The 13,502-nt window shown below is 47.9% G+C and overlaps 1 protein-coding gene and 1 long non-coding RNA gene across 7 annotated transcripts in view; both read right to left on the bottom strand.

Annotated features, from left to right (window-relative positions):
• The window catches only part of NABP1 (nucleic acid binding protein 1), a 93,525-nt gene extending 90,344 nt beyond the window's left edge, over positions 1–3,181 (bottom strand). For all 3 annotated transcript variants that reach the window (XM_053981740.1, XM_053981739.1, XM_053981738.1), the window contains exons 1-2: positions 2,869–3,181; positions 2,624–2,762 (exon numbers count right to left, since the gene is read on the bottom strand). In XM_053981740.1, coding sequence (XP_053837715.1) covers positions 2,624–2,762; positions 2,869–2,959 — 230 coding nt within the window. In that variant the 5' untranslated portion in view covers positions 2,960–3,181. The remainder of the gene's footprint in view (positions 1–2,623; positions 2,763–2,868) is intronic.
• Positions 3,182–3,654: 473 nt separating this feature from the next.
• On the bottom strand, positions 3,655–13,489 carry LOC128809637 (uncharacterized). 4 transcript variants are annotated; one of them, XR_008437806.1, is made up of 6 exons: positions 12,840–13,489; positions 12,695–12,748; positions 10,958–11,065; positions 8,748–10,168; positions 6,370–6,511; positions 3,655–6,198 (listed from the first exon to the last, which is right to left on the bottom strand). It is a non-coding gene; the product is annotated as an uncharacterized LOC128809637 (long non-coding RNA). The 4 variants fall into 4 exon arrangements; XR_008437805.1 differs by having other exon boundaries at positions 3,655–6,511; positions 8,748–9,984; positions 10,123–10,168; XR_008437803.1 differs by having other exon boundaries at positions 3,655–6,511.
• Positions 13,490–13,502: the final 13 nt, after the last annotated feature.

The following is a 13,502-nucleotide window of genomic DNA, read 5'->3' as shown; positions in this document are numbered from 1 at the left end:
ACCTTTGCTTGCTGGAGAACAGCTACTGCTACTGAATGTGTATGTTCAAAAGTGTTTCCATTCTTAATATAGGTCCTTACCAGACTGGGTTTTTCAAAGGCACAAGTTTGGCCATCAAACTCCAAGTGATGTATAGAAACACACTGAAATTGGTTTTTGAATGCAGGAACGTTCCCTTACAAAGACAGGGTGAGTGCACTCTGTTCTTTATGGTGGCACTTGACTTCAAGCACAGAAATCTGAGCCATACAAAACTTTCTGTGTAATTGTTCCCTTCAGTGAGGAGCATCACATATGTGTAGAGAATGAGGAAAATGCAGACCAGAAACACAGGCACAGTGTAAGGGAGTTAAAAAGAATATAGGTGTCTTCTAGCACAGGAACAGGCAGCCTCAGCAACTGCACTCACAGGAGTCACCACTCTGGAAAAGTCACCACTTCCTTACACTCCGGGTGTATCTCTGGAACAGAGATAACAAACCTTCCTCTTGCCCTCTGCCTTATCTGCTGAGACTGGGAGACATCCGGCCAAAGGCAGGGCCCTGAAGAGGCACCAGGGAGGAGTCAGGCTGGCAGGAGAGGACAGCACTGCCAGTGCAGTGATAACCTTCATTGTACTTCAGCAGGAAAGCACAGGCACTGTAACTGCAGATACTATCTTGGGAGCTTTCCATCCAGAACAAGGATTAGTGTTCTTCACTTCATAGATTCACTTTTAAGATTCCCTCACTGCTTAACCTTTAATAACCAGCTAGTCAGGCAGTCTTGTGGCAGAAAACAAAGGGAAAGAGCTACCAAATAATAAACGTAAGTCAAATATACATTTACTGGAAAAAGACCCAGCAAACCACGTGACTAACAACCCCCAGCACAAAGTTATTCCACGTATGCAAGCATTGGTTTTTATCTCAAAAAGTGCTGGCCATAAAGCACTAAACTCCAGCACTAATTTCAAATTTAGAAATATTAAGTAGAACAGCTTCCTCTAACTGGGTTCACCACCCAGTGACAAAAGCAAGCAACAGTGTCTGCTTTTGCAGAGGAATGCATCTGCAGCTTGAAATTCAGCAAGGGGCAAAAAAAAGGCATGTTTACTGGTGGTTCCTGTGTAAGCTTTTCTGCTTGCATCAGAGGGCATCCTGCACTATGAAGCCAGATTGGCCTACAGAGCTGAAATTTACCTGCCTTGTAATGGCAACATCACACACTCAATTCTATTTAAATATAAAACTGTGTTTGGAGAACCCTGTATGCCAGCATGAGGCCAGTTTTCTGAAGATGAGAGCCAAAGCAGAATGGATTTAGCTTTTGCCATTTCACTCCCTCCGCAGTCCTAAGGGAGCATGTAATTCATGTGAACGAAGGCATGACTTTGCCACCCACCAGAATCTCTGATGTCACCTCATAAATTTAATACATACAAGCCAAGCTCGGTTTTTTACATTAAACAATGCCATGACTCGTTGCACAGAAACGCAGTTACAGTAAGCCAGTCACAGAAGGGAGTACAGTAATGCAGCTGAACAGTATTGCTCTTAATTTGTTTCAATGTCATTTACACACGGGGCTTTGTGCTGGCCCAGAGCTCTGGTTTAGTTCCACCCATCCCTGCGCTCCACGTGCTCTCCACGCAAGCAGCCTTCCCCAGAACCACCTCTGCTGAGGAGTCAGCTCATTTCGTGTAAAAGGACATTCGCATAGGAGGAAGCAGCTGTAGTTTTGGTGGCAAGGGTCATGCAATTTCAGTGCAGAACTGAGAATTACACTCAAATGAACAACTTAAGAGCAGCCCAGTTAGCAGCCCGAGTTGCCTTTCACCTACTTTTTCATAAAAACAAATTAACAGGACCTTACACACACTGCAGATCCTAGAGTGCTGTAGGTCAAAGGATCGGTGTAATGGATTGCTAAAAGTGCAACCTAAGTGGCATGAAGAACTCAAATGAAACTTACTATGACTTAGCTAGTGACAATTTAAGTGACACTGAAAAGGATTTTCAGATTGCCTGTAACATTCTCACAACAACTTTGGGGGTTGGGTTGCTTTCTTTTTTTAATTAAATTACCTCTGAGTAATTATTTGAACCTCAACAAATTAACACATTCTACAGTGTAGCCCTAGAATGAATTTTTATAGTGAAACTGAAAAGGTTCACCTCTGCCTGTCACTTTTGTTACATCATTCTAATGAAAAGCAACTTTTCTGTGTGATATGTAATCATCCTCACCTTTCATTAGGGAGCTGACTGCGAGAGTAAGGAATTAGCTGTGAAAATAAGAACATGCTTTGGGACTTCCCCTGCTTGATTTACAGGCCAGGACTGACTGTTGCATTCCCCCCTGCCCCAGAAGTATTTTCCGAGGAAGCTTTTTAAAGCCAACACAAATCTCTTCACCACCACCTCCTCATTACAAACCCACGCCCCTCCTTGCCTGTACACTCACGCTAGGCATGTTCTGGCCTGGGAAAGGTGGGTTTAATTTGGCAAGTGACCTTAGGGCGCCGGCTCGGTTACAGGGAGCGGGTCGGAGGCGGCGGCCGTGTCCCCCGTGGCCCTGGAGGGGCCCCGCGGGTGACAAAGGGCAGCGCGGCCCGGCGGGCGCGGGGCGGCCCCGTACGCACCCTTTGGTCAGGCGGATGATGTCCCCCGGCTGGATGAGGCCGCCGATCTCGTCCCACACGCAGATGGTGATGCTGCCCGTCTTGTCCGCCACCTTGCAGGACCTCACCTCGTGCCCGTCCTTCGTCTTGGTGACTCGCCCTGCGGGGAGAAGCGCGGCTCAGGGGGGGCACGGCGCCGCCGGCCCCCCCGCCCGCCGTGACACGCGTGGGCGGCCCGGGGGTGGGGCGTGCCGGGCGCCACTTACCGATCTCCAGCACAATAAAGATGACATTTAAATTTTTCAGTCCGGGTTTTATGTCTTTTATAAGGAAATACGTGTCGCTCGCCGCGCTCATGCTGCGGCCGGCGCGGGGGTGAGGGCTAGCGGGGCGGGCCGAGCCCGCATCCCGCGGGGGAGCAGAAGAAGCGCGGGGCCGGGCAGGGGGGCACCGGCGACCCTCACAGGGGACGGGGACACGAGCACCGAGGGGCTGTGCGGTGACTGTGCGGCACGCCCGACCCCCACCGCTCCCTCTCCACACCGACACCAGCAGCACAGCCCCCACCCCGCCTCCCTCTCCCGCCGGCACTGAGGCGCACACGTGCGCCGCGCTCCGCTTTATACCGGCCGGGCGCCACCAACCCGGGCGCGCGGAGGGGGCGATTGCGGCGAATGGAATCGTCCGGGGCACGCGGAGCGCCGGGACTGGGTAACGGGCGGGCGCGAGCCGGCGCCGCGCGCTGATTGGTCAACGCTGCTGCCGCCATCTTCTCGTTCTCGGGGCGCTGCCGCTGCTGAGTCGGGGCTGCCGAGTCGGGTGTGCTCCGTGAGCGCGCCCTGCCTCCCCTCAGCCCCTCGGCCTCCCCTCAGCCCCTTGCCCACCGACTGACTTCCCTCCGGGCACCAGCCCCGCGGCGCCCCGAGAGCGGCTGGTGCGGCGCAGCGGAGTAAGGGAGCGGCTCGCTGCCCTTCCGCGCCATTTTAAGCCCCGGCTGTAACAGTGAGAGGAGCGTTGTCACAGGTTTCCCGGAGGGCGATTTCCCGGCAGTTCCGCCCTCCTTCACTAGGAATAAAGACATAAAGATTTGTGAGATAGTTTTTTGTTTTCCGGAAGAGATTTGGTGTTGGTTTCCACCAAGCAGAAAAGGCTGTTGTCAGGTCTGGGGCACCTCAGGGTTTGGCAGGGCTACACAACATCATTCTGCCCCTGGGACCGAATGCTCGTGGCACGTAGGGAAAGCCAGGGATTGTGCCGGAGCCTGATTTAAACCTTCCTATGCTTAAAATGTGAGTCTAAATCGTGATGAACACGAAAAAAGTTCTCAAAGCATCTGAATTCTGCCAGCAGTTTCTTGGGGAGATGCGTTATTCCCTTGAGCTTGGCTGTAGGCAGGGGATAAAATAGGAGGGAAGGGCAGCTTCTCCAGGCAGGAAGCCATCGAGGTGGTGGACTAGCCCCCACAAGCATTGTGACATCCTTGGCTGGTGGGTCCCAAGGAAACAGCTCTGTGCCACACAACAGCCCAGACACGTGCAGGTGGTCCTGTAATTCAGCTCTCCCCCTTAGGAAGGGTATTTGAGCAGTGTATGTGCACTGCTGCTCCTTGTCAGAGCCAAACCGAGCTAGCTGGGCTTTCCCTTTCTATTTGTGCGAGCAGAAATCCATAGATGACAGCAGTTGTGAAACGCCTGGCCACACGTTCTGCCACACGGGAGCTCTGGCCCAAGGAATTTTGAGCAGTATTTGTGTTTAGGCAGCAGAGCAGCCTTGCTGGGTGCCACTCGGGGCTCAGAATGAAATACGCTGCAGGAATCTGAAAGGAGAGTTTGCTTAAAGTGCCCCAAGAGCTTAATCCACTTCTGTACTGAATCCTTCAGTGAGTGCAGATGAGGGAAATGACAGACTCCCTCAGGGGCCTATCTCCTGGTGGGATCTATAATACGGTAGCACTAAAACTTTCAGAGTCATCAACTGTATTTCACTACATGAATGGCTTTAAATTTAGTCACTTGGGAAAGATTTCAAACCAAACTCTAGGAATGACAGTGTCTCTAGCAAAGGTTGGACAAATATACTTCTACCTTTATTTAGAACTGGTAATATTTTTTCATACATAGGTGGTTTTTCTGCCTTCATTTCTTCCTTTTGTCTGCCACATCTATTTAGAGCCCTTGGAAAGAATAATTTTGTATCCTGTGTTTTCAGCCCTAAGCACAGTAGATTTGAGGAGAACCCTTCAACTTTTCAAGGAAAAAAACCCTTAAAACAACCAGTTAAGAAAGCTTATTCACATTATGGTGAGCCTTGAGCAGAAAGGAAGTCACAAGTGTTGTTAGCTGAAAAGCAGAAAACACTAACACACTTCACCAAGAACACTTATGTGGTATGTCGCTGGTGAGATGGTTTCGGGTGAACATCCGTCCAGGAAGGCAAGTGCTGGTGCCCCAGAGCAGCTGGAGAGGTGCACAGGACACCAGGTGTGGGCTCCAAGCCACCTCACAGCCAGCACACCTGGAAATGCTGCACCGGGCCTGCAGCAGGGAGCACAGGGACCAGCAGCCAGCATGGAGGAGGTGGATTTATTTTACACCAAGGTTTCCTTTGAAGCTGCTAGGAACAGGTTTGAGCTAGAAATGACAACACAGCAGGAGGGGCCCAAGCAATCTAGGCAAGTTCAGGAGCACACTGACAACTCCCTGGCGTGGCTGATCGAGGAAATAAGCAAGGGTGCTCTGCTGGACCTCAGAATCAAGGAAGAACTGCTTGCAAACATGAAGGTGGGTCAGCATTTGGTCCAGTGCCTGTGAGACAGTGGAGTTCAGGATCCTGAGAAGGGACAGTGGCACAAAAGGCAAGAAAACTCTGATTTTGAAGAGCAGAATTTGGCCTCTTCAGGGATCTGCTTGTGACATGGTCCTGGAGATGACAGCATCCAGAAAAGCTGCCTGGCTTTCCAAGATCACCTGCAGGTGCTGCCAAGGTCCATCCCCAGCACAGAGAACAAGAGGGAGGCAGACTGTTCTCAGTAGTGTCCACTGACAGGGTAAGAGACACAAACTGAAACACCAGATTCCACCTGAACACAAAAAACCATTTTTCTTTTTTACTGTGAGAATGCCCAAAAGCAAGTCATTTGTGCAGAAAGGCGGTGGAATCTCACTCCATGGAGATACTCAAAAACCAACTGGACACAATCCTTGGCAACCTGCGCTAAATCACCAACCAATTTCATTGATTCTGTGATTCTGTGAAATATTTCCTGTTTTCTAAAATGCAAAAAGAAACACAGCTGCAAAAAGCTTGATGTGTGGGATAGGAAGGCAAGGTCACAAACTCCTTCTGTAAGGGACTGGGACTGTGCTGGAAAGACAGAGCTGGTCATCTGCTCCCTTAAAGATCCTTCCAGATTCATTAAATACATTGTTTACAGTGTCTGTTCCACCACTGATGAACAATTTTGCTCTGTTTGTTTCTCAAGGAGACACTAAAAATCTTGCTCATATTTTTTTAATCATTCCAATTGCCAGCCTCCGAGGGTGCCCTTGGTATTATCCAGCAGCAACTGAATGATTCCTGTTTTCTGTGAAGGTGACCTACAAAGCAAAACAGTTTTCCCCATCCTGCTTCTTTAAAATGTATAAAGAAAACAGAATTATTGTTAATTTATTTTGGTTTTCCAACCCCTCTTTTCGTGCTTAATTTTTGACCTCAGAACCATAAGGTTATCAAGTCACAGCTGTGGGTAATGGAAGCACCACTCTGACCTTTCTGGGGCTGTAGTCTCACAAACAGGAGCACAGGGACTTTGATGCAGGTGTGTCTGCATTCTCAAGAGCTTCCAGCAAATACCCTGGGACAATGGATAGGCCTGGAAAAGGAGCTGGGATGCCAGGACAGCAATATACACTGTAAAGAGAAGAGAGAAGTACATTGTCAATATCTAGAGTTCCTGGTGTTTAAAAAATGTTGATGAGCACTAACTGCATGAATGAATTACACTGAGAGCACCAAAACTTTGCTCCTGCCTTTCACAGGAGTAACAGGGAGCACGTCCAATAAACTGTGACTGCAGCCAAGCATGAGCCCTTCCATCACTGAGGGAGACGAGTGTCTCTGAGCCACTTTGTGTCTTACCACACAAACCAAATTTAGCCCACAGTGAATGTCTACAGCAAGGGTTCCACTGATGAAGTTTAAATCATTTCCAAGCTCATTTGCTTTCTGCAGAACATTTTTCTTCTGTGTGAAAGATGCAAGTGTTTCTAGGCTGAGATCCACAGGGAGGTTTCAGTCCAAAGCAAAATCAGGGTTGAGTTGCTAAAAGAGTTCTCAGCAGTTGAAGCCTGGCACAAGTCCCATGCATCTCAACAGGCCTGGGATTTCACCCTCTGGCTGCAATGGAGTTACGCCAGCAAAGACATTGCTCCAAACTCCCTATTTCTGTCACTTGCTCAGTATTCAGTGCTACTGGAGTCCCAAAGTAGATCTTCCCACAAGAAATCTGCCAGCGAGAGCAAAAGCTAATGTGTAATATTTTATTGTATACAGAGATTAAAAATGTACAGATGCCTGCAAATGCCACCTTTCACCAAGCCTTACCAGACCATTACCATATGTCTGACAAGCCCCTAAATTAAGCTACAGGTTCAGGTTTATAACATTGATGACACTTCAGCTCCCTAATGGCACATCAGTGTGTGTTTAACAAGCTGGCAGCCAGTCTGGCAGTCTGGAGACCCTAGCAAACAGTAGTTTGGTGTCTTCAGCATCTCAAACACACGATATTCTGCCATCAGGGTCAGTATTTCCTCAAGGAAATAGGAGTGATGCCTGGGAATGACACACAGGTTTGAGAGGAACTTCTAGAAGTCAGTGGGGCAGGTACATTGTGGAATCCCCACTCTGCTGGGGTCCTGTTCCTGACACAGGAACACATCCAAGTTGCCTGCTGTCCTCCTGACAGATGCCTGAAGCAGGAAGGTGCCTGTCAAGTGTCTGATGCCAGGATTCTATGCAGCTCCATCTACCTCCCTAGCTGTTAGCTAGGAAAGCTGAATGAGTACCAGGGCGCTGTAAATACCACAGGGCAAGCAAACAATCAGAATTTGCAGCATTCTTATTCATTCCAGAGGAGCCATGTGCTCATGTGGCTGCACTAATGTAGCCTTTTCTTCCTGGGTCCCACACATTTTAGTACATGTTCTCATCTGAGAACCCAGTCCTCCAAGGTGTTTCTGCAAGTTATTAATTTCCCTCTTTTGACAAATCCCTCACACATCAGTCAGGTGACTTACATGAAATCACTGATGTGGGGCAGTTCTAGGTCACCTTTCCTGCTCAGCTGTGAATCAGCTTGAACCAGAGGAATTTGGGTCTAACTTCGCCCCATACAGATGGAGTGCAGAGGAGCTGGTGCCTCTTCATCTTTTCCACTACAGCTCAAATGAACAAGTCTCAAAGTCCACTACCACTCACAACTGCTGTTTCTTGCTCTCTGGTGAGTGCTGTAGCAAAACCCTGACCTCTCAGCCTTGCACCTTCATCAAAGTAATCTTTAATTAAAAGGTTTAACAAGTGCAGATGGGGGGATTAGCACTTTCCAACTGTAGCTGTGCCAGAACAACCCACACTCTGTTCACAGGGACTCAAGTCACAGTCACCTAAACCAATTCAGTATCTTCTGCTTACATAGGGAAAATAGATACCAGCTTTATGCCAGCAAAACTGTGGAGTGATCCCTTAAGCTGCCCCACTGCCAAGGCTGATAGAAGAGACAAACACTTCGACTCGGAGGATGAGGGCAGTTCCAGTGGGACACCGGGCTCTGACAAACCTATGCCTTCCCGACTGAACCAAGTTCCTTGTTTCACACCGGACAGTCGGCACTGGGGAGTTGTGTGAAGTGGCTCAGAAGCCCTTCAGGTGCCTTCAAGGTGAGCCCTTGCCTATCAGTTTTAGCCAGGGGAGGCAACATTCAGAAGGCTTTGCAAATGCCTTCTCCTTTTGCCAGCCGTGTCTCTTCTAGGAGTGATTCCTGCTTTCCATGAGCTTGTGCCATGGCACCCTTGGCAGCAGTGCATTCCCTTGAAGATGAGAAGGATCTTGTAACTCCTTCCACTGCAGGAGGGGTTTTACATCTTACCTTTTCTCCAGTGCCTGGGGGAGGTATGCAGACACACCACATCATCCGTCTGCCGCCTGGCTCCGCAGAGCCTAATGGGCTGGAAGTTCAGCCTTGTTCTTGCATCATCTAATGCTGACCTTCAAAAGAAAAATAGGGGATTTATGTCCAGAAGGAGGCTTTGAAAATTTAATTTGGTTTGGATTTACTTTTTGAGATAGGGATTTGTGTTTCTTTTCTATATTCTTGTTTCTTTTTTCTTTTTGTTTTTTTTTCCTGTAGCAGTGTCAGCTTCTTTACAAAATTTTGGTGGTGATCTTAACAATATGGACTTCTACCTTTCTCAAATCTTAATAAGCAATAGGGTGTGTTAAAGATGGAAAAAGCCACAACCTTCCCACAGATGTGTTCCCTAGGCAGAGGAACCACTTTGTTCACACTGCCACAGAGCTGGCTGAAGGTGCCATGACCCCCACCCTGCCCAAGGCTGTCGCCAGCCCTCCCCACGGCCTGCCAGCAGCGCTGTGTGTGACAGCTGCATTCCTGTGCGGCAGACAGCGTGCCTGCCCTGCCAAGCAAGGCAGAGGCAGCTCCAACACCTGGTGGAGGAAGGGGGTGCGGTGCTGGGATGAGTAACTGTGGGAATATTAGCCCTCCCCTCGGTGCTGTGCAAACAAGGCAGCCGTGCTGCCGGGGATGTGGCTCACAGCTGACAGGCACCAGGCATGGAGCAAGCTCCTATCTGCAAGAGAGCATGTAGACACAGCCTTGCTTGTTTAGCTCTGTGTTAACAGAGAAAAACAAATCCTAAGTGGACTAAACAAATCTCATCGTGGCAAAGTGCTTCATCAATTACTAATTCAGCCTCTGGCAGACTAATAGGGAGTAAAGCTGTTTACCTCAGAGTATGACACATTTTTCTTTCTTGTCTTCTCCCTGTGGCACCTCTAGATAGATTCTGCTGTGCAAAGCTTTGTGTCAGTGACTAATGAGAAACAATTGCTGCAGAATTCTATAAGCTGCATATCATCACTGCTATTAAAGACATTAGGAAAAGCCCTAAGAATCATCCACCTGGGCCAAAAAGTAAAAAAACATTCTTTCAGAACATCAAACCTGATGATGCAGCACATTTCAAGTGCCACTGGCAACAAGAAGAGGTTTTGTACCACAGCTTTTGTATTTTCACTTCCATTTTCTGACCATATATAACAAAAACATTCCTGTCCAGGTGGGATAACAAAGGAAATTGTTCCATCTGAAAGCCATGAATATATGTGAAGTAAAATGGGTACTTCAAGTGGTCCTTTGGAATAAGCACCCCTGGGAAGGTACTGTTTGAAACCAAGTTGTAGTTTGGGATCTTTTAAAACAGGAATTAAAAAGCCTTACTCACAGTGACGTTTGTAGGTCACCATTTGACTGCATCCTGTGTTGTTGCCCTATGTTGTGTGAGTTGTGGGAGGGAATGGAAAAGTACACAGAGTACAGTGAAAGCTTCCTAGGGCTTCCCAGCTCTTGGGCTTGCTGATAACAGACAGTTCAGGAACACAGGTTCCCAGATATTCCTGAATAATCCAGACAGGGCAGCACAGAATAGGACTGAGCAGCCAGTGAGTTACTGGGCAACAGGCATTGCACATTGAATTCAAACACAGCTGAAAGGCATGTGCTCAGGAGGGGCAGCACAGCGGGGTGGTGTGGGCATGGCACCCCAGGGACAGAGCCAACATGGGCATGGCGCACCAGGGACAGAGCTGACACTGGCATTGCACACACAGGACAGAGCTGGTGTGGGCAGGGCACCCCAGGGACAGAGCCAACATGGGCATGGCACACCAGGGACAGAGCTGACACTGGCATTGCACACACAGGGACAGAGCCAACGTGGGCATGGCACACCAGGGACAGAGCTGACACTGGCATTGCACACACAGGACAGAGCTGGTGTGGGCATGGCACACCAGGGACAGAGCTGACACTGGCATTGCACACACAGGACAGAGCTGGTGTGGGCATGGCACCCCAGGGACAGAGCCAACGTGGGCATGGCACACCAGGGACAGAGCCAACGTGGGCATGGCACACCAGGGACAGAGCCAGCACGGGCATGGCATACACCAGGACAGAGCCATCAAGAGCATGGCACACACAGGGACAGAATCAGCCATCTCTGTATGATCCCACAGCAACCCCAGTCACAAAAGCTGTGCAACAAGCTCTCGGGTTACCTGTGCACGTCATCAGCGTCAGACCAGCTGGGTGAACATTCCCTCCTGGCATCCCACGCCTGGCCACAGGTTTAGCTTTAGAGGCCTCATTTAGGTCTCCAGGAGATCCTACAAGAAAACAGTGCCAGTGGAGCAGGCACCAGGTACTCAAAGGGGATTTTACCCATGCAAATCAATCTGTATCCATTGTCTGAGTGACTGCAGGTTCACTTTAGGAAAGAGGAGTGTGATTCTTCACTGGCACTGCTGGGGAAATGGTTAATCCCAAGCCATCAGATGCCTTCACTGCTTTCATTTAAAGGGGTTTGCCAACTGGGTGCATTTCCACTGTTGTAAAACTAGTACTACAGGAAATAATTATTGTTTCTGTTCTGCTGGGTCTCCTTGACCAATAAAATGCTTTAGTAATAGTAAAATATAAGGTAATGTCTTCATGTAGCCAGTCACTCCATTCCCTTCCTGTTACTATTATATATGTACAAAGGGAGCTAAAGATTCAGTTCTTGTAGGTACTAATTTTTTGTGTTTTTTTAACCATTAAGATGTTGGTGCTGCCCAGAATACTTCTTGATGAGGTTACATTTAAAGCTTTTCTAAGAGTCTCATCTTTGCTGCAGAGTGGTATTAGAATACAGAATATATTTTCTGCAAAGAATAATTAATTATTGCAACTTAGCAATAATAAGAAAACACAAAGTCTTATCTAGCCAGAGGATCAAAAACTGCAGTTAATTCAGCTTGCAGTTGTATTATCTATTGGTGCCATAGTTTCATTATGTTCTCCAGGCAAGCCAGACAATACCGAAATCTTAGCACACAAGAAAGTTATTTTGTATTGCAGATATTTCATTACTGATAATATGAATAGTATCTTATACCCATTTAGCATCTTCCATAGATGCTTCCACAGGAGGCACATCATCTGTGCATTGTCATTTAGTCATCCATCCCTTACAACAGAGCTTCAGCTACTGTGATGCAGAATTGAGAGACGTCAACACCTCAATAACACAGTTCAGTAACCCCCTAAGTTATATCCTGATTCATATCAGATGCCATGTAAAAGAAGATACATAGTGACACACATAATGAATAATTTTGTACAGGTTTTCCATATTCAGGCTCATTTTTATCTTGTGTTATATCAAGAGTTTAAAAAGTTCCTATAAACCAGGCTTTAACCAGATGTTAATTTCAGAAGCTTGATGGCACCATTCTGGTTATGAAATCCAGCCCTATGTTGGAACTGTAATGAGACTTCAATGTATATGTTCCATTAAGAAACCTCCCCATGGCATTTGTCAGCCTAGCTACCAAGGTGAAGTCATGGCCAGAGGTGTGCATTTGTACATCTGCAGTGCACAGGGACCATGGAGCAGTACTGAGATCTCATTGCTGGCCAGAGATTGTTTGTTTAGTCTGTCAGACCTTCTCAGCTCTCCCTCTGCCATGGATGCTCAGCCCCAGGAAATCCACTTGAATTCCCAGCAGTGGGAGCCACCCCTGCAGTTCCCCTCAGCCTTCTCTGAAGTATGCAGGGCAAGGGAGCTCCCTTCTGATGGCCTCCCTGTGGCACACCTGTGGAACCACGGCGTCATTTCCCTTCCTGCTGTTTAATTTTCCAAAATGCTTCTGTGCCAACACAACTGGGTTTCTTTTCCAGCCAGATAAGAAGTGGCTTTTCCTACTTGCAATGTGTTCACTTCCCTTGAGTTAGAAATTGTGGTCTTTACATACCTTTCTTTATCCCAGACATGTTGCTGTATTTCTGAACAGGAATGTCAGTAAATCCTGAAGAAAGTTAAAAAACCCAACCAAGCACTATTGTATTACCCATTCCAGGTTTCTCTCCCAAGTTTTTACCCTTCACCTCTGCACTCACTGAGTCAGATGGTCACTATCCCAGAGATCTTAGCTTTGCAGCCTTCCTTAATTAGCAGGTAGCAGAGCAACACATAATTAGCCATGAGAGTTGTCTGTTTTCAGCCAAATGATGCACCTGTGGAGGGTGCAGGGAATTCACGTGGAGCATATGTCACAGAAGCCACTCCATGCTGGCATTAGGACCATGCAGGCTCTTCCTGGGAGAGCTCACCAGGTTATCCAACACCTCAGCAGAGAGGCGTGAGACACTCAGAGCATCGTTTTGATAGCCACCCTCTAATTTCATGGGCTGAATCTGGCATGGAGGGACCTGGGCTGCATATCACAGACTGAGTGAAGGGCCATATCAGAAGACTCAGCTTTATCAACCATCACTCCCCTGAGCCCAGTAGCAACACTCAAAACATTGGCAGGAGACCCATTGCTAAGGGTGCATCCTGCAACTGAAATCAGCAGTGGTGGCTGATGCAAAACACTTGCTCTTTCATGTCAAGACCCAAGAGTGGGAAATACTAACTTTTACCACAGTTTGAGCAGAGATATGTCAAAACAAAACTGTTTCATGTCCATGGTAATTGAATAATTTTCCTTCAGTTTGTCAAATGGAATAAAAAACTCCCCCAAACAGTTGATTTTGTTCAGCTTGGAATTAACAGGTACC

Source organism: Vidua macroura, chromosome 7 (genome assembly GCF_024509145.1).
Source record: "Vidua macroura isolate BioBank_ID:100142 chromosome 7, ASM2450914v1, whole genome shotgun sequence".
Lineage (NCBI taxonomy): Eukaryota > Metazoa > Chordata > Aves > Passeriformes > Viduidae > Vidua > Vidua macroura.
Note: the sequence above shows the minus strand (reverse complement) of the source record. Positions and strands in the feature narration are given on the sequence as shown.